The 19178-nt window shown below is 39.1% G+C and overlaps 1 protein-coding gene across 5 annotated transcripts in view; it reads left to right on the forward strand.

The window, feature by feature from the left end:
- LOC117661150 (ADAMTS-like protein 2) overlaps positions 1-19178 on the forward strand; it is a 42372-nt gene that overhangs the window by 10988 nt on the left and 12206 nt on the right. For all 5 annotated transcript variants that reach the window (XM_034409695.2, XM_087890125.1, XM_034409696.3 and 2 more), the window contains exons 5-13: positions 2351-2496; positions 3266-3389; positions 5963-6043; positions 8556-8731; positions 11823-12222; positions 13214-13637; positions 14596-14702; positions 18167-18293; positions 18682-18895. In XM_034409695.2, the coding sequence (XP_034265586.1) occupies positions 2351-2496; positions 3266-3389; positions 5963-6043; positions 8556-8731; positions 11823-12222; positions 13214-13637; positions 14596-14702; positions 18167-18293; positions 18682-18895 (1799 nt within the window). The remainder of the gene's footprint in view (positions 1-2350; positions 2497-3265; positions 3390-5962; positions 6044-8555; positions 8732-11822; positions 12223-13213; positions 13638-14595; positions 14703-18166; positions 18294-18681; positions 18896-19178) is intronic.

The raw sequence follows: 19178 nt of genomic DNA on the forward strand, positions 1-19178 counted from the left end.
ACCATTTCATTTTTAAGCCCTTCCCCAAAACAGTCTGAAATGTTATACAGGTACTCCTCGACTTACAACAGTTCGTTTAGTGACCGTTCAAAGTTACAATGGCACAGAAAAATGTAACTTATGACAATTTTTCACTGTTGTGACCATTGCAGCATCCCCGTGGTCAGAATTCAGAAGCTTGACAACTGGTTCATATTTATGACGATTGTAGTGTCCCAAGGTCATGTGGTCCTTTTATGACCTTCTGACAAAATCAGTGGGGAAATCAGATCCACTTAACAACCGGGTTACTAACTTATCAACTGCAGTGATTCACTTAATAACTGTGGCAAGAAAAGTTATAAAATGGGGCACAGCTCTCTTAATACTTAACAACAGAAATTTTGAGCTCAATTGTGGTCGTACATCAAGGACTACTTATAATTGATCTTTGGCCATTTTACTGGCAAACTTTGGTGACCTAATTTTAAACGATATTTTAGGTTTTTAGAAAGATTGTTAAATATGGAAATAGGAGATGTTTGTTTCCAGCTCACTCTTATATACACCAAAGAGTAAAAGAAATGAGACTGGGGGTTCATTCTCTGAGCTTGTAGGTTGGTTTCTGAACATTTTGTTACCACGCTACGTAATATCTTTAGCAGACTTTAAGGGGTGTCAGTGACATTGTTCCTCTATTTATAAGGGCTTCATGTGGTCAGTAGGTCTTGTGATGAGGAGATCACATCAGGTGAGGTTCTTATGATGGGTCAGGTGTGGGTTGCATCAATTGAGATTCTTGTGATGGGTCAGGTGTGGGTCATGTCAGGTGAGGGTCTTGTGATGGGGAGGACATGCCAGGTGGGGGTCATTGGGAAGTGAAGTGCTGGTTGGGGAGTTGTGTGGGTTGGTCGAGGATAGGTGCTGAAAAGAAATCTAAAGAAAATTGGTAATCCCCATCCAATGATATCACATATCGTTGCTGTGTGTTTAAAGTAGTAATTTTAGTCAGGTTCTAGTTTATGTTGGAAGATAAATACAATGTATATGCTTCTACCCAGCAAGAGATCTTAGGTAAGATTAAAAAAAATAGCAATGATTTTTTAGAATTATTTAATTCTGAATTGGAAAAATGTGTGACTCATTAGATGTTGCTGAATACCCCAAAGGTACTTTTCAAAAAACAACTGGACTTAGTTTGTTGTTTTTTTCCTTGAAAAACATTTTGCTTCTTATCCAAGAAGCTTCTTCAGTTCTGGCTGAATTGTGGGGAATGGAAGGATTTATATTCTTAGCAGTTATCTAGTCATTAATACTTTGAAGGTTTGTTGTTAGCTCTCTGAGAGTTGAAGGTTTATCTGTACTCTCAGAGTCACCTGAATCAGAGTGCAAATGGATGTGGAAGCTTCTTGGTACTGCTGAAAGGACTGTGTTCAGTGGTGGGATTCAGCCAGTTCCCACCACTTCGGGAGAACCGGTTGTTAACTTTCTGAGCAGCTTGGCAAACTGGTTGTTGGAAGAAATCATTAGGGCAGAGAACCGGTTGTTAAATTACTTGAATCCCACCACTGACTGTGTTGTAGACAGGGGATAGGTGATGTCATATCCCCACCCCCCTTTGTTGGGAGAGGTCTTTTCATTTTTAATATAAATAGCCTCTTTGATCCCTTTTCAAACCAGTGGTCCTCTCTGTTCAGAATGTGGATTTTGCTACCTTCAAAAGAGTGACCTTTGTCTTTCAAATGCCAATGGCCTTCTGAGTCTTGTCCTGGTTGGTTTGTTCTCTTGGTGAACATATGGTGTTGTGCCATGTGTTTGTGAAGTGGTTGTTTTATTTCTTTAAACAGGCCATTTATTTTAAAACTGAACAGCCCTCTCTCAACAGAGGGGGAGGGATACAATACCACCTATATCCTGTCTATAACACAATAATTTCAGAGGACCAAGAAGGTTCCACACTCATTTGTACTCTAATTCAGGAGACTGAGAGTACAGATAAACCCACAAGGGGCCTCAATGACTTTCAGAAAGCTAACAACCAGATGACAGCTAAGAATATAAATCTTTCCCTTCCTCACCATTCAGCCAGAACTGAAGAAGCTTCTTGGATGAGAAGTGAAACATTTTTCGCGGAAAAAAACTAAGTCCAGTTGCCTTTTGAAAAGTCCCATCCATGACTGGATGATTGAGAATCTCCATGGACATGTTGCTGAATAACAACTCCTAGAAGCCACAATAAGAATAGACGATGATGATTGCTAGGAAGTTTCAAAATTTCCATTCTTTAATTAGTTTTAACATCTTGTAAGTAAGTCTCTTGACCCAAATTTGTACACCCTCCCTGTTTCCTTTTCTATGTGCTTTTCTACAGATGATTACACTAGCATCTCTAACAAGCCCTGTGATCTCCAATGCACTTCAAGGAATGGAGAGAGACAACTCATGGCACAAGCCCAGGATGGCACATCGTGCAAGGATAGGGCTTACCAAGGAGTCTGTATCAGTGGGAAGTGTGAGGTACAACTTTGATCAAAGGAGCTGCTCTCTAGATTCATGTATGATCCAAAGGAATATTTTCTCAGCCGCCTACTGTGGTAGGATGACTCTTAGCTTTGGGATGTATGAGCTCAGCTGGCCAGATCTATTGGCTAGGACTGGGACATAATAAGAATACACAGGGACAGTCTGCTGGAACATACCAAAAGCCTCCTATTTTAACATTCTATTTCAAGCTAGAGGCCTTAGGTTTAGGCTTAGGGAAATCAAGAAAGGTAATATAGAGTTCCCTAACCTCCCAGTAGGCTGGTGTTGAGATGTAACTTCCGTTTCACTTTTAAGGCATCTATTTTCGCATTAATGTGCCCAATTTACATCATATCAATAGTTTTATTTGTCTGATGATGCTTTCATCTAGTCCAATAAATCACTGAATTCTATTCTGATCAGAGAGGATGTTTCTCAATCTGTGCATAATTTTATAGCTTTTGTGCCATTTTAAAAATCTCTAAATGAAGGAAGATTAAATTTTCAAGGTCTGTTTCATGAAATGTATGTGCAACTGAAGTGAGAGAAGAAGCGCTATGGAGCATTGCGTTGTGCTAAAACCACACTCCAAAATGTAATGGTGAGAATCTAAATTTTGAGCAAGGGAGATGGAGCAGAGAAAAGAACCAAGCTTTAAAAAATAGATATAATAAATAGAGCTATACACTTCAGTTAAGGGGACAAAAACAAAGAGCTTGATCTATTAGTAAGATTTCAAACTGGCCTTTCCTTTTTTTCCTAGCCAATAGGGTGTGATGGCAGCCTCTATTCTTCCCAGGTGATGGACCGATGCCGGGTATGTGGAGGAGACGGAAGCACTTGCTACCGAGTCTCAGGCAGTTTCCGAAAGGGGATCTCACAGTTAGGTACACTTTGCTAACAGCACTGAGCTATTTTGTATTATGCTTTGTGACCCTCTTGTTTCTGGTTAGACAACTGAGTCAGTTTGGTGTAGTGGTGAAGGTGTTTGCTTAGGAACCAGGAAATGGTGAGTTCTAGTCCTGCCTTAGGCATGAAAACTGGTTTGGTGACTTTGGGCCAGTCACTTTCAGTCCAACCCACCTCACAGGGTTGTTGTGGGAAAAATAGGAGGAGAAAGGAATATTAGATACATTTGCCATCTTAAGTTGTTTATAAAAATAATAAAGTCAGGATGAAAAACTAGTAAATAAATAAATTTAGCCTGAGGCTAAAGCAAGAAAAAGAAAGAAAAAACTAAAAATATATAGTATTGCTTAATACCAAAGACTTCTGGAGGATATTGACCCCATCTGATGCCTTTACTTCGGAGTCTGAGTATGAATTGGGCATCTTTTTAGAGCGGAATGATAACATGCAGTACATTACCATAGCCACATGATATGGCACTGTTGAATTCCATTTGCATATTTATTCTTTCATAATGCGCCTAAAACTTATCAGAGGCAAAAGCATATGGAATAGAAACTTCCAGTGAAAAAGCAGGCAACAGAGAAAAGTTCAGTGTCCCTATTCTTTCACGAAGAATAGCTAATGTCATTTTGTAATGGGGAACAGTTCAGATAAATAACTTTCTAAATATTTCTGAACAACAATTTCTGCCGTTTCATTGTCATTAGCCATAAATAATGAAGTTACAGGGAGCTGTGGCTCAACACTCTTGGGAGGCCTGAAACTCTCCATGTTATAAATACTTTTAGTTGAGGAAGTCCATCTCTAATTAAGATTATATTGTTCATGTAAGTATCTTTATTCTGCATTTTTAAAAGCAAGTAATGAATTACTGGCAGTTGAATGAGGGATTATGAAATAAAATGTAAGACAGAATGATTTGAAAAAGATAAACAGAGGCCAGAAAGATGGATCAGAAAGCATTGCATACATTTGAAGCTGTACAGTATTGTTGCAGTCCCAAGATCTTCCATGTGTTTCTTTCTAAGGAGAAAGAAAAATGACAAATGTGAAATTGGAGAATCTATATATTTTGCGGGAGATATCAGGCTCTGCACAAAATATTCCACATGTAGAATCACAGATACTTGATAACCTTGCAACAGTTCTTTTAGAGAGCTGAAAAGAGCTGCTTTTCAGAATAAGATGTGTGGCATATAAATTTAATAAATAAATATTTTTTTTCCCTTTGGTGAAGGAAGAGAGCAACTAGTGCTCTTGATTGAGTCAAGTAACAACCTCAAAAACTCTGGTTCTCCCAAACATCATCAAAATACTGGAAGGGGATTGGGCACGCTTCATTTTGATTGAAAGAAGTAAAATCTTTTATCAAATATGTCTTATGTTTTAAATGGACAGAAAGCCCCTCACTATTATATCAGTCCACAAATACCCACAGTGTTTCATTATATCATTATTGTTCTCCCAATGGCTTTGATTTAGATCATGTTCTGCCTTGACTGATCAGGCTTGGCTGTGTTCTTCAAAGCAGCCTTAAAGACTACTATACCTGTTGAAAAGAAGCAATGACTGCCCAGTTCCTGATCTTTATACTTCAAGCTGTCATATAATTGGAAGAACAGAGTTGTGTTTAGCATGTGTCCTGATTCCAGAGATGAAAGAAAATGCAACTATCAATCCATTTGATTACTGTAAATGGAGAGGCGAGCTAGTTGTCCTTCTTCACCCAGGCAGTCCAGTCCTTGGAAGTCTTGTGGATTGAGCTGTCCCTCAATTAGTAGGATTTTCTTGAGGGAGAAAACGCATGCTAATGTGCATTGTCATCAGGCATTCACACAGAGCAGAGATGGGGAATGATGGCCATTTTTTGACTTGTGGACTTCAACTTCCAGAATTCTGGCTCAGGAACCTGCTGGTTCAGGAATTCTGAGAGTTGAAGTCCATAAGACATAAAGGAGCCATCGTTCCTCACCTCCGACAGGGATGTGTCAGTCTGGTGTAGAGGGAGGGTTGCAACTCCATCAACACATGGAAGCTACACAGTTCCAGTTTACTTTCTGATAAATCTCCAGCTACCGAGAGGAGATTTTGTAATAGCATGAAGTAACATATCAAAATAATCTCTTGGCATGTATTTTTCTGATCAAATCTAACATAATGATAACAGCATCACCTTGTTTTTTTAAAACAAGAATTGAAACTGCATAATTAAAAGCTCTTATGCATTGTATATTTTTTAGGTATATAAAATGTTTTGAATGAAACAAGCCTGTTTATCATAAATAGACCTGATGCCCTCCAGATACATTAAAACTGTAATTCCCCAAAGGCCAGGCTCTATAAGAATGCAGAGAATCTCATTCCCAGTACATCTGGAGATAAACTGAAGAGATTATCTGTAACTCTCTGCCGAGTAGCCCAGACATTCTCCACATTTTCAGTGAGTTAGCTACTAAGGCAAAACAGAAGGAACAAAACTGCTTTATAGAAAAAGATCTGTTCATCTGATTTTAGTTGTTCTGACTTTTCTATATTTCTCATTTCCCAGGATACGTATTTATCACCAACATTCCTGCTGGTGCTACAGATATACTCATTATTGAACGAAGGAAGACAGAAAACATCCTGGGTAAGCAACCTATATCAATATTAGACTGATTAACCTATAGAAACTATTAACCTATAGAAAATCTGGGCAAGCAATGAAATAGCAATGTTGTTCTAGTGCCAAGTTATCTGACAGGTCAAAAAAGAGTATGCTTAGGGGACTTCATATTTTATTTATGTACTTATTTAATGTATGTAGCTTCCAATTGTATGCAATGTAACAATGAGGTGAAATGTTCTTTTAGTGCCAAGTTACCTATCAAAAAATACCTGCAACATACCTTCAGTTGCTCATAAACAACAGTAAAACCAAGAAAACCAAGAAAAAACAACTCCCAGTCCCCCCAACTACACCCAATAAAACATCTATAACTAAGTTTTCTGAGCTTCAACTTCAGACATTGGATACTCAATGGTCCTGGAAAAAGCCAGGTCTTTGAGGTTTTTTTGGAAGGGTAGGACAGTACGGGGCCTGTTGAATCTCAGAGGGAACCAAAAATGGCAAGGAGAAGGCACACTTCCTACGTCCCGCTGGATAGCAACATTTAAGCAAAAGGACCTGAATTGTTCCCACTTTATCAAGCATAGCAGAATGGGCAGAGTCTTGGAGAGGCTCTGTGCATTCTGTCTTTAAAGGTAATAACCACCTTGAATCACATCTAGAAAGAAATTGAAAGCTCCTGCGGTGGTATAACAAACGTCAAGTAAGAGATACTCCAAGTTCCGCTTCATTCCAGACCTGTTGTAATTTCTTCAAGGACAGCCCCGTGGAGAGCGGGCTGCAGTAATCTTAATGTATGCGCATGTCTCTTAAAACAGCATTTCTCAGTTTCAGCAACGTTAAGATATGTGGGCTTCAACTCCCGAAATGCCCGGGATAGCATAAAGTTCAAACATCTTAAAAGTTGTTAGATGTGAAAAACACTGCCTTGAAGGATTTTCAGACAGTTACAGTAAGTTAAATTGATCAACTCAAAGTGCATAAATATAACTCTCCAATCTTCAAAAGTATAACAGAGGATTAAAGCAATGCAATTATAGATGTTTTTATGGACAAGTTTTCACTTCATAAATAAACTGCTTTTGAATGTGACTTGACTACATTTTTATTCAAGATAGCATCTTTTTTTCAAACTCCTGTAGTCTGTATCAGTTTTTTACATCCCAAAGTTAACCTAGACATGTGATATTTCTTAATGAATATTTATGGAGGATAGGTGAAGGAGATGTATGCAACTAGGATACCATTAGGTGGTATACTGACTCTGGATTTCCAAAATGTGTAGCCCATGTGGGACTATCAAATGTTGGTCAGATATACTTAGCAACATTTTAGCAATGACTATGTACAGCAATAACTACATATGTCCCAGCAGTTTGGCAGTTCAAATCTCACCAGCTCAAGGTTGACTCAGCGTTCCATCATTCCGAGGTGGGTAAAATGAGGATCCAGATTGTTGGAGGCAATATGCTGACTCTGTAAACTGCTTAAAGAGGGCTGTAAAGCACTATGAAGCAGTTTATAGGTCTAAGTGTTTTTGCTATTAATACAGAGAGTAATTCGGAAGTAACATACATTCCATATACATAGAAAATTTTAAGTGCAGTTTCCAACATCTGGCAATACTTTTGCTTGATACATTGGCAGACTTTATATTTATTGGCCTGGCACCAACTTGCAAGACTGCATAACTATGTAGGTCCTTTTTCTTCTTCTGAGGTGGGCATTCCCTTTGTCTAGTTCCTTGTGCTTTTACTTGGAGAATTTGCTGGCAGTGAGAACCATTACGTTGTGCAAGCTATTGTGGTCTTCTCTTGAAATGCCACTAATGGATTACACTACATCCACATGCTCCAATCTCTATGAGTCCATTTCTTCATAGTTGTAAATATCACGGAGAAGAGGTCAGGATATAAACCCCAATATGCACCTTAAAGAAGAGTGCTCTTGAGATCAACAAATAGGCTAAGAATCAATGTGGAACTACTAGAACTTGGATGTAAACATCTCAATGACCACCAGGTAGCAGAGAGTGGTAATAAACTCATTGTTTTTGCTGGCATCTAGTGGTTTTTGCAAAAGGGATGTGGTCGCTCAGTCAATGAGCTTGTCGATCAGAAGGTTGGCAGTTCAGCGGTTCGAATCCCTAGCGCCGTGTAATGGAGTGAGCTCTTGTTACTTGTCCCAGTTTCTGCCAACCTAGCAGTTCAAAAGCACGTAAAAAATGCAAGTAGAAAAATAGGGACCACTTTGGTGGGAAGGTAACAGTGTTCTGTCTTCAGACAGCACTGGCTCTTTGGCTTAGAAATGGAGATGAGCATCGCCCCTAGAGCTGGAAACTACTAGCACGCATGTACAGGGGAACCTTTACTTTTACCTTTAGTGGTTTTTGCAACTCAGATCTGTTAAACTTAAACCAGTGGAAATCCTCTTAGGATGGATTGAGTCACTTGGTTTCCAGCTATGCATATCTAAATTAATATTTGCACAATAGATATGTTTCATTCTCGTTTCATTTCTGTTTTCCTGGTAGCTCTGGCTGATGATTTGGGACATTTCTTCTTCAATGGAAACTCTGCTATTGACAATCCACAGAATTTTAGAGTGGCTGGCACCGTGTTCAAATACCGCCGTCCTTCTAATCTACATTCTGATGGTCTGGAATACATTATTGCACAAGGACCCACTAATCAGTCTCTCAACATCATGGTAAATAAGGCAAACTACGGTCCAACTATTTCTTACTACATTTTGTGACCATCTGGCAGTTAAATAGAACCAGATACCTAATCTAAAATGCAAGATCATTAAACATTTCAAAACTGAATGAACGTCAGACAGGCTACATCTGTTTTAATCTAAAATCATTTGGTTTTTAGACTACGTTTTCACAGCAGTTACACCATGTCTGAGTATATTTCAACAGATCTAATAAAGAATTAGTGCCTTGTCTCTAAATTAGCACCTGTAAAGAGGTTTTTTTTCTGGATGTCAGCCTCTCTGAAGCTTAGCATATTTATCTCCTTCAGGCTATGAGGGCTGAAAAGAGGTAACAGGGGTAACAGCCAGGGGCTAGGAGGGGAGAAAGCAAGGAACAATAATGGATACAGAGTAAAACTGTTTTATTTAAATTGATTATGTGCCATCAAGTCATTTTCAACTCCTAGCAACCACATAGATAGATTTTTCTCTATGATGATCTGTCCTTAACCTGTTCTTTCAAGTCTGTCAATGGTGCACATATCACCATTGCACTGGAGTCCATTCACCTTGCTGCTAGTCATCCTCTTCTCTTTCCTTCTACCTTTCTCAGCCTTAGAGCCTTTTCCAGGAAATTGGGTCTTCGCATTATGTGTCTGAAATAAGATAATTCGAGCTTAGTCATTGGTTATTTTTGGGAGTTTATCATTGGCTAAACTTCCTTTTTGAGAAAGTTCGCTACTGCCTCCTCCCACATAGTCCCATTTGAAATCAGGTGTACGAGAATCTATACATTTTCTTCATATTTTAAAAGAACATTTTGTTCCTCCCATTTCTGCCACAACTTCTTAATTTGCACAAAACTGGAGAAAAAATATGTCAAGAAGCACAATTAAATTCTTCTCAGATACATTCAGGATAATTCATTTGTCTGTTTTAAACTACCATGATTCTCTTACATTTAGTTTTTCCAACCAACAATAGATAGTAGGTATGTTTAAAGAGCCAATTCCTGCCCCTTTCATGATTTAAAATTTTTCAGCGCACAAACTTTCTTTTATTTCAAACAAACTAACCTTGCTGTCCGAGGATTATAAATCTTCTACTGCATGTCATAAATGCTTTTTAGGCTCACAAGAGATTGGATCAACAGCCACCATACCGCACATCATAATTCCCTCCCCCCCCCTTTTTTTTTTATTAGCAAAACAAGACAAGCTTTTAGTGTCATTTTTAGGCATAGAGAACAATTCAGGCAGTATTTCTTTACAGCAGCCACGAAAGTTGGACTCATTTTGCCCATTCTCTTGATTCACTGCAATCTGTAAAGTAGGGGAATGTAATAATACAAATGCTTGGTTTATGCACAGCTGCCAAGAACTTTAAAGTTAACAATGTTCCGCCTACAGTGTTACCTAATAGTACTGTCATTTCTAGGTTCCTACCTAGAATTAAACAAAGGGGATAATTATACTGGCTGCCTGGCATTCTCTCTCAGACTGGCAAGACCTGAACCATTTCTCCACGTCGTTTCATGTCCTCCTGATCCATGGAAACATCTATTTTGAATAGAAATATTCCTTCGGCACTTATTCTTCTGGTCTTTGGACCAGTGAAACCGATATGTCTTCAGTAGTTCAAATCGCCTAGTCCATCTTAGAATCAACAGTCATTGATTTTTTTTTCTTTTCCCCAGAAATTTCTCCTTAGCTCTCTAGATACAGGGAGTCCCCAAATTTACGGCTACAATTGAGCCTAAAATTTCTTTTGTTAAATGAAACATTTGTTAAGCAAATTAGCCCCATTTTAGGACTTTTCTTGCCACAGTTGTTAAGTGAATCACTGCAGGTGTTAAATTAGTCAAACTGTTGCTAAATGAATCAACTGACTTGACAAGCAGTCAGAAGATGACAAAAGGGGAACATGTGACCCCAGGAAACTGCAGCCATCATAAATATGAGACAATTACCAAGCATCTGAATTTTGATCACATGACCATGGGGATGCTAGAATGGTTATAAGTGTGAAAACTGGTCATAAGTTACTTTTTTCAGTGCCATTGTAATTTTGTACAGTCACTAAACAAACTGTTGTAAGTCGAGGACTATCTGCATAACATTACCTCACTTACCCGCTTTTTCTATAGGAAATTTTCATATTTGTGAGACAGTGTATTCTCAGCTTCTACTATTATTCACAAGAATTTCCAGTAACAGGAATTGCTACCTCCCAGCTTCTACTAATATTTCAAGCTCCTGTGAAGAATCTTAGGCTGTGACATATCGCAGTTTAGATCAGGAGTAGTTTAGGAGTAGGCAGTTTTAATTTGATGAACACATTCAGATTTTAAAGCGTGGGTTCTAATAACTTCATGATCATCTAATCAGAAGTAATTTCAGCTCAACCTATCTAAGGGTAAAACTGTAATAATCGGATGGAGAACAAGGCCTAGAGAAAATGTTTGGAGGGAATCATGCTATTTTTAGATAGAAAATGCAAAGGGATAGCTATAGAAGTATGCTTCTATGTCTGGCCAAAGTTTGAAATTCACTTCATTATTCCCAAACAAACCTTGATGACTCCCAGAACTTCCTCTCTCAGATACTGTTGAAGGGAATTTAAGATGGTGGTTACCTGGCTTGGAAAGAGGAATGATCGTATTCCTGGATTTGTTCCTGATTTCTTCTTCCATGGGGATTTTTAGGAAAGCAAAATTTGGGAGAACAAACAGAGATGATAAAAATGGTATCTTCAAAGAGGTACTCTGGGAGTTTACTCTTAGATTTCAAATCTAGTAGATTTGAGGGCTGTGAGATCTGAGCAGATGTGCAAAATGTTTCAAGCTTGAAATACCTTTTGTTATTTAAACCTTATTTTACTAGAAATGTTGTTCCAAACCTTGTGGGAAATGTTGCAGACTCACAACCACATTTTGAATGAAAATTTAGACTTCAAATCACTTTGCACACAGCCACATCTGATTACTGTATACAGTTGCTATGTGAAGAGTCTTTCTCAGAGTTCTTTGAACTATAGTAGAATCTTGCACAATTTCAAAGTGAGAGTAAGCTTGGTTATTTTTTTTTCTTTTTGTTAAAAGTACTACAATTTCAATGGAAAAATGCCACATGTAACGTATGACTACACTGTACCTAGAGCATTGTCACCAGCTGTTCAGACAGTTCCGCCATCCATCAAGATGCCTCTCTATCTTCACTTACCAGAGCCTAGCCAAAATTACCAAGATGCAGTTTCATCCATTTCCCAAGATTTCAATGCTTCTTGGGCTTCTGTCACAGAGATGACAGATGACACAGAAGAAGAACCTGGGGGCATGTCCTTCAATAGCCAGAACTTCTTCCTAAATAACTCCACTCCCCAAGGCAAAGAATGGGGCTGGAAACATGAGGCACAGGAGGAAAATCTCAGCTTTCAATTCCAGCAACTTTATGAAACAAATGAAGATGAAGAAGTGACAGCTGACAAAGAAGCAGATCTGGGTTAGTATCCTTTCATAAGTTTACTTACTCAATCATCTACAGTACAAGGTTGATGGGAAGTGGTTGGTGAGACATGTGTTTCAAGTGCTCCACAGAAACAACTCAAAGTGTTGCTCGTACCGTACATGTTCTTAGTTGTGAAACCCTTTGTACTTTTCCATATTCAAGGTTCTTATTTGGAGATGGAAAACTGAAGGATAGGATTCTTTTTGCTAGTTCCTGGCAAAAAACAAACATGTTTATGTGGAATACTGACATTTTCAAAAATTTAATACTGAAATTTAGTTCTCATCATGATTTCAGTGCAGCGTATCATGATCTAAATCAATGTTAATAGTGATAGTCAAAATATATTGAATACTGAACTAAATCAACATTTATTTATAGTATCTTCCTCTCTATTTTTCTATACACATACACACACACACAAATATATATGTATATTTGTAAACTGCAATTTATAACAATATTACCCAAATCCTGAAAAATAATACCTCATAATATTAACTTTGGTACCTTGTCAAAGTATAGTATCTTTCCTCTTCATTGAAGCAGTCTATCTTTTTGCAGATTTCCACATGTCTGAATGAAAAGATGCAGCTGCTTTATTGAATAACAAAGAGGTTCTAGGGTTGCCTAAGGATCAAAGTCCTTTTGTCAAAGAAAGCAAGACATACAAGTTGTACATTCAGATGGCATATTCCAAATTAAATTTCATGTATGAGACAGATTGTCTCTGGAACTTTTTCATTAGTATGTTAGCTTACTTAAATGAAAGTTTGCAATTTTTCTGTGTAGTCATTAAAGACAGAAAATTATTTTCAAATGCTGAAAGAAGGATGATCATACTTAAACAGATACAGAAACTACTGTAGATTACTCATGGTCAAATGAGAGCATTTCCAAATGTTTAGGGGGACAAAAGCTGTTTTAATTGTAGAAAGTAAAGTGAATTTTGTGGGCCTCTTGGTTCATTTTCATTCTTCTTAAGCCCTCAGACTCAATAATATTATGATCAGCACAGCCACACCACATGGTGCAGCAAGATTTGAACTCCATGAAGCCAATAAGATTGGTCCATCCAGACAGCATCTCTTCAGATCATTGTGTCTCCAGGATCCACAAAATGCTGCTTTTTGTAGGGCATTGCATTACATGACAGCCAAGGTTGGAAGAAAGAATTCAACAGTCGGGTTGTGGGCTCACGCAACTATCAAATGGCCAGGAGGACTGCCCAAGCAACCTGCAAAAAAGAACTTTCCAGACAAAGTGAATGTCGACCCTTTTGCAATAAATAAAGCAACAAATGACACTGTCATGGCAATTTCTTCCAACCCTAGCTCCAGCTCCAGGCTTCCAATCCATTTTGGGAACGAGCAGTTGTCAGAGCCTCTTCAAGGTCCAGGTGCTGAAAGGTGAGAAAGAAAAATAGATTTGGAAGAAAAGGGTTGAGTGTTCTAAGAAAAAAAAGTGATGTAATGTGAAAAGAAAGTATTCAGGAGGAACCTTGGCAACGGAGGAAGCTTGGCTTCCTTTCAAATTCTTCATTTGAAGGAGAGCAAACTAAATCCAGTCTTCCCTCAGCCCCAGAATTAAGATGCACTGTATACCTGTTTAGCTTTAGAAAAAAAAACCCTCTCAGCTGCTTTCATCATAATTTTCCCAGCATATCTAAGATGACAATCCCTTTTTAAAAATAAATTATTTTGGAGAAAATGTAGATTTTATCTAAATACAGTATTAAAAAATTAATTACATGTGGTTCTTCAAATGACTCTAGTTTTAAATGGCCTAAAGCAATTATTTTCTATCCTTGGGAAATCTGAGGGAATCTTCATTCTTGAATTCAATTCAGTTAGTAGATTGGATTGTTTTATGTACGTGAATATCAGTATTATCAGCTGTTCTACTACTCTGATTGGAAGAGGTACTGTTAGATGCAAAAGATAGCCTTCTCTTTCATTGGATAATTGTATCAGCTATGATGTGCTGATCATTTAGTTTGGATTCAGAGACACAGCGCTAATACATAGGCTTAGTGGAAGCTGATTGGAACATTGCACACTGGGGCAGTAAATCATAGAGACACAATGGGAAGCCTCCACTGGGAAGACTCTATTAGTATTTAAACTGCATATTTTTGATGCAGTCTAGTGTGTCCTTTACTTGAAGAACATTGCTCTTAGATGATTAAATTCTCTACAATCCCTACAATTGTGACAGACTGTAGATAAGCAAAATGTGGAGAAATAATATGTTGCCATCTGGGGATTCCTTTTAGCCTCTGTGGAAACCAGAGAAGAACAGCATATTTCCCTTCCTGTAGTAAATCATCCATCCAGAAACTTATACTGAGGGTTTTTTCCCCTGCAGCAATGACTTTGAACTGAGTCCCCTTGGCCGTGAGGACATCAGCTTGGCTGACATGTATCGCTGGAAGGTATCAGCCTATGCTCCTTGCAGCTCCACATGCACATCAGGTGAAACAACATGAAATTTTGGATACTAGTATGGGTAGTTTTGCGTCTTATAAAGGATTCTGCTTTGTGGTCAGTTTCTAGCATATAGAAGGGCCCACATGAGAACTTCTTCAGAAATGGACAACAGCGTGTAGTGTAGTGTATTGAATTCTGTTTGCTGTATATTTGTGTTTGTTCTACGTCTGAATGTATCCTTTACTTCCTTTAATATTACAAAAAACACCTTCCCTTGATGTTACTTTATTATTATATCAGGTGAAACTTGTGAACAGTTGTAGACTCCATGCATATACATAATAGAATTGTGTTATTTGTTTGCTTGTTTGTATCTTGCTTTTATTATTTTTACAAATAACTCAAGAAAGTGAACATATCCAGTGCACCTTCCTCCTCCTATTTTCCCCTGTGAGGTAAGTTGGTTTGAGAGAAAGTGACTGGCCCAAGGTCACCCAGCTGGCTTTCCTGGCTAAGGTGGGACTAGAACTCTTGGTCTCCTGCTTTCTAGCCTAGTGCCTTAACCGCTTTTGTGTTTCTGTTGAGCTTTTCAGTGTAGTCTCCCAACAACTCAGGGGCTGTAATGCAGATGGGTTTAATTAGGACTAATATTGTTCTTATTAATTTTAATGTCTTTTTTCCTGCACGAATTTTTATTAAGTCTGCATGAAGTGATTTCTTACCACAAGGCGCTTCTGGCTGTGAACATGATGTGATTTTCTCTCGTGCACACACATTCCCTCTTGCTCTCTCTTGCTGCTCTCTTTTACTCTCTAAATTTTATTAAAGATTTTTTTTAAACAGTAAAGGACAAACCTAAAACAAAAAGTAGCAGAAGGTATATAAAAGTAGAGATAAGAAAAAGAAAGTACAGAAAGCAAAGGAAAAAAAAAAGAAAGCGGGGGAGGGGAAAGAAGAGTACTGAAGTCAGAAAAATAAGTGACCTCTGATCTTCTTTACAACAGAAATTAACAGTCATATTATCAACCTCCCTCCTTAATATTACAAAAATCCCTTCAATCTTTAGTGTAGTCCTTTTTTTATTCATCATTTTCTCTGTTTTCAGCAAAAAGTCCATAAAAGTTTTCCCGTCTTTTTAAAAATGTATATATTGTTTTATCTCTCACCACAAAAGGTCAGGCTTCACCATTTCTGACAACTCCAACTTCTTCACAATCCACTTTTTCAGTAGTCCTCCATTACTGTATATACTATATAATGGCCTTGTGCTGTTACCGTGTAACAGCAATCTTGCATGACTTTTTTCCTCAGTGGCTATCCACAAGTCCCACTAAGAAAGTCCCATGATGTGATAGGAGGGGAGGTACTCACTCCCTCAGAAAGGGTTCGCAATCTGGGTGTCCTCCTGGATTCATGACTATCTTTAGAAGATAATCTGACGGCCGTGACCAGGGGGGCCTTCGCACAAGTACGCCTGGTGCGCCAGTTGTGCCCTTTCCTAGACCGGGATGCCCTCACCATCTCTCACACCCTTGTTACTTCTCGGTTGGACTACTGTAACACCCTCTACGTGGGGCTGCCCTTGGGATGCACCCGGAGGCTACAGCTAGTCCAGAATGTGGCCGCGTGGGTTGTTAGGGGGCTTCTCATTACTCCCATGTGACACCACTCCTGCGCGAGCTGCACTGGCTGCCGGTGGTCCTCCGGTTCCGTTTCAAGGTGCTGGTGCTCACCTATAAAGCCCTACATGGCTTAGGCCTGGGGTACTTGCAGGATCATCTCCTGCCATCCTCCCATCGTCCCGTGCGCTCCCATAGAGCGGGCCAACTCAGGGTGCCGTCAGCCAGACAATGTCGGCTGGCGGCCCCCAGGAGGAGAGCGTTCTCTGAGGGAGCGCCGACCCTCTGGAACGGTTTGCCCACCGGGCTTAGGACAGCCCCCGACCTCCTCTCCTTCCACCGCGAACTGAAGACGTGGCTCTTTTATCAAATGGGCTGATCCGTTGGGGGATTTTTACATTGAAATAATTTTAATAAATTTTAATTGGATTTTAATTTTTATGTAATTTTCGAATTGTTGAATGTTTTCTTTGTAAGCCACCCTGAGTCCTTCGGGAGAAGGGCGGCATATATATATATATAGGTCTTTGGTTATTCGGGTTTTCTCCCGCGTAAAATTGGAGGTGTCTTGGCAACGTTTCGACGAAGTCTCATTTGTCATCTTCAGGCTGGTGTGCACGAAGCCGAAAACACCAGCCTGAAGATGACGAATGAGACTTCGTCGAAATGTTGCCAAGACACCTCCAATTTTACGCAGGAGAAAACCCGAATAACCAAAGACCTACATATAAACACCCACGAAAACCTCAGAAAATGTGTGTGTGTGTGTGTGTGTGTGTGTGAGAGAGAGAGAGAGAGAGAGAGAGAGAGAGAGAGAGAGAGAGATTATTATCTTCATTAAGCATCAAGGCCGTATGATCTGCCTTAATGAAGCATGTTGTGCTGTCCTGAAGCTTCTCATAGTATCCTGCACCCGCACAGAAGTAATTTCCAGCTTTAGTTAGGCAAGGTAAAGAGGCTCCTTTTCACAGCACAGTTTGCCATCATTTTGGTACCAAAGGTGAGCACTGCACCTTCCACCATCAAAGCAGAATTAAGCAGCACATCACCTGACACCGCTGACCAAGGACTTGGCAAGTGATACTCGAGAAGGGTAGCAGCATCTTCTCTTGCAATGCTTGCCAAAGCTTAGCTAATCATGCCATAGATGCTTTCAGGAGCTGCAAAGCTGCAAAGAGTGTTCATAGAGTTAGATGGATAATACATTCAAATAAATAAATAATAGAAACAAAGTTGCATTGCTTGAAGTTTTGAAGATCTGTACAGTTTAAATCTTGTCCCAACATAAACTACTACTATAGCTTTTGAGCATTGTGTATCCAGTGACTGAATAACTTCAATTATTAAGTATTTCTGGATTTCCTTTAGAAAGTTGGGAACATAGTATATACAGTATATTCCTGTCAGCCATCCAAAGTAGACCAGACTGGGAAACAAAAGTCACCAACTTAATACTACTTTTATTATAAGGTTAAAGTGACAGAATCTCACAAGTCTGAAAGTGAGATTTCACTCCCCCCCCCATTTTTTTTCCTTTTTGAGAACTGGGGGGGGGGGTGTTTTCTGATATGCTTTCTCAGATTACAGTTCTGGCCCAGCTCTTGTTTCTTTTTATCTCACCATTGTCTTAATAAAGGTTCTTCCTACTGTTCCTCAAGGTTATTCTTTCTGTCCATTTCATCTCTTTATGGAAAAAAGGATGTGCTTTTTCATGGTGCAGGGAGAGATTATCTTTCTCCTTTCTGAAGAAATCCCAACTTTCTCTCTCTTCATGAGATCTAAGGTATCAGGATAAACAGTCACTTGCTACTACTTTGGACCATAGTTGTTAGTGAAGCACTTAATCCTGTAGGGGCAGCTAATGATGATTCAGCTTTGCTGTGCATGCAGGGATCAGCACCTCCTATGCTATGTGTGTCCGCTATGACGGAGTAGAAGTGGAAGAAACCTACTGTGATGCATTGACTCGTCCTGAACCCACCCATGAATTCTGCGCAGGTCGAGAGTGCCAGCCTAGGTGAGTGGAAAGAGCCAGCTCTTGTGAAGGCATTCTGGAACCTGTGCGCAGTTGGAATACTGAAATTAAACCTTATCACTTAAGCTAGCAGAAGATAATGTGAAATATTTTTTCTGTCCCTTTTGTTTCTTGTGAAATGCAAATATATGAAAATTGTTATGGAAGTTTTAAAGGTTTTGAATTTTGAGGGAAAGGTTCCTTACAGAGGAGACAGAATTGCTCCTACAAGGAGAAAAATGATAGGCAACGATAATATATCTTTATGGAAGGATCTTTGATTTAGGAGTCTGTATAGATCCTTATCCAGTTTTATTGTCTATTTTTTCCTTTGCATTAAACTATGCCCAAACTGCTTTTTCTTTCTCTTGCCATTGCTTCCCGTGTGGAGGTGGGAGACCAGCCAGTGGAGTGAGTGTTCAAGAACTTGTGGTGAAGGTTATCAGTACCGAATTGTCCGCTGTTGGAAGATGCTGGCTCCAGGCTTTGATAGTTCAGTCTACGATGACATGTGTGAGTCAGCTGGGCTAACCAGGCCCATGGAACGGAAATCATGCAAGAACAAAGTTTGTGGGCCACAGTGGGAGTTGTCAGAATGGTCTGAGGTATGTTGCTCTTGGGTAGGTTTAACACACACACACACACCAAAGAACTTGCACAAAACTAAGATAGTGTTTTCCAAATGTTTTGAACTCTACCAATCCTTGCCTTTAGTCATGTTGACAAAAGTTGATGGCAGTTGATGTCCAAAACATATTGAGAACATGAAGGTGCTTATCCCTGAATTTCAACATGGGCTTAAAGAAACAGTCAAGTGTGCATCTCTTCAGAAGTGCAACTGAATGCCTCTTTTAGACACCTGAGTTTAGAAACAAGTTGTAGATGTGA

Source organism: Pantherophis guttatus, chromosome 3 (assembly GCF_059756535.1).
Source record: "Pantherophis guttatus breed Tessera chromosome 3, ASM5975653v1, whole genome shotgun sequence".
Lineage (NCBI taxonomy): Eukaryota > Metazoa > Chordata > Lepidosauria > Squamata > Colubridae > Pantherophis > Pantherophis guttatus.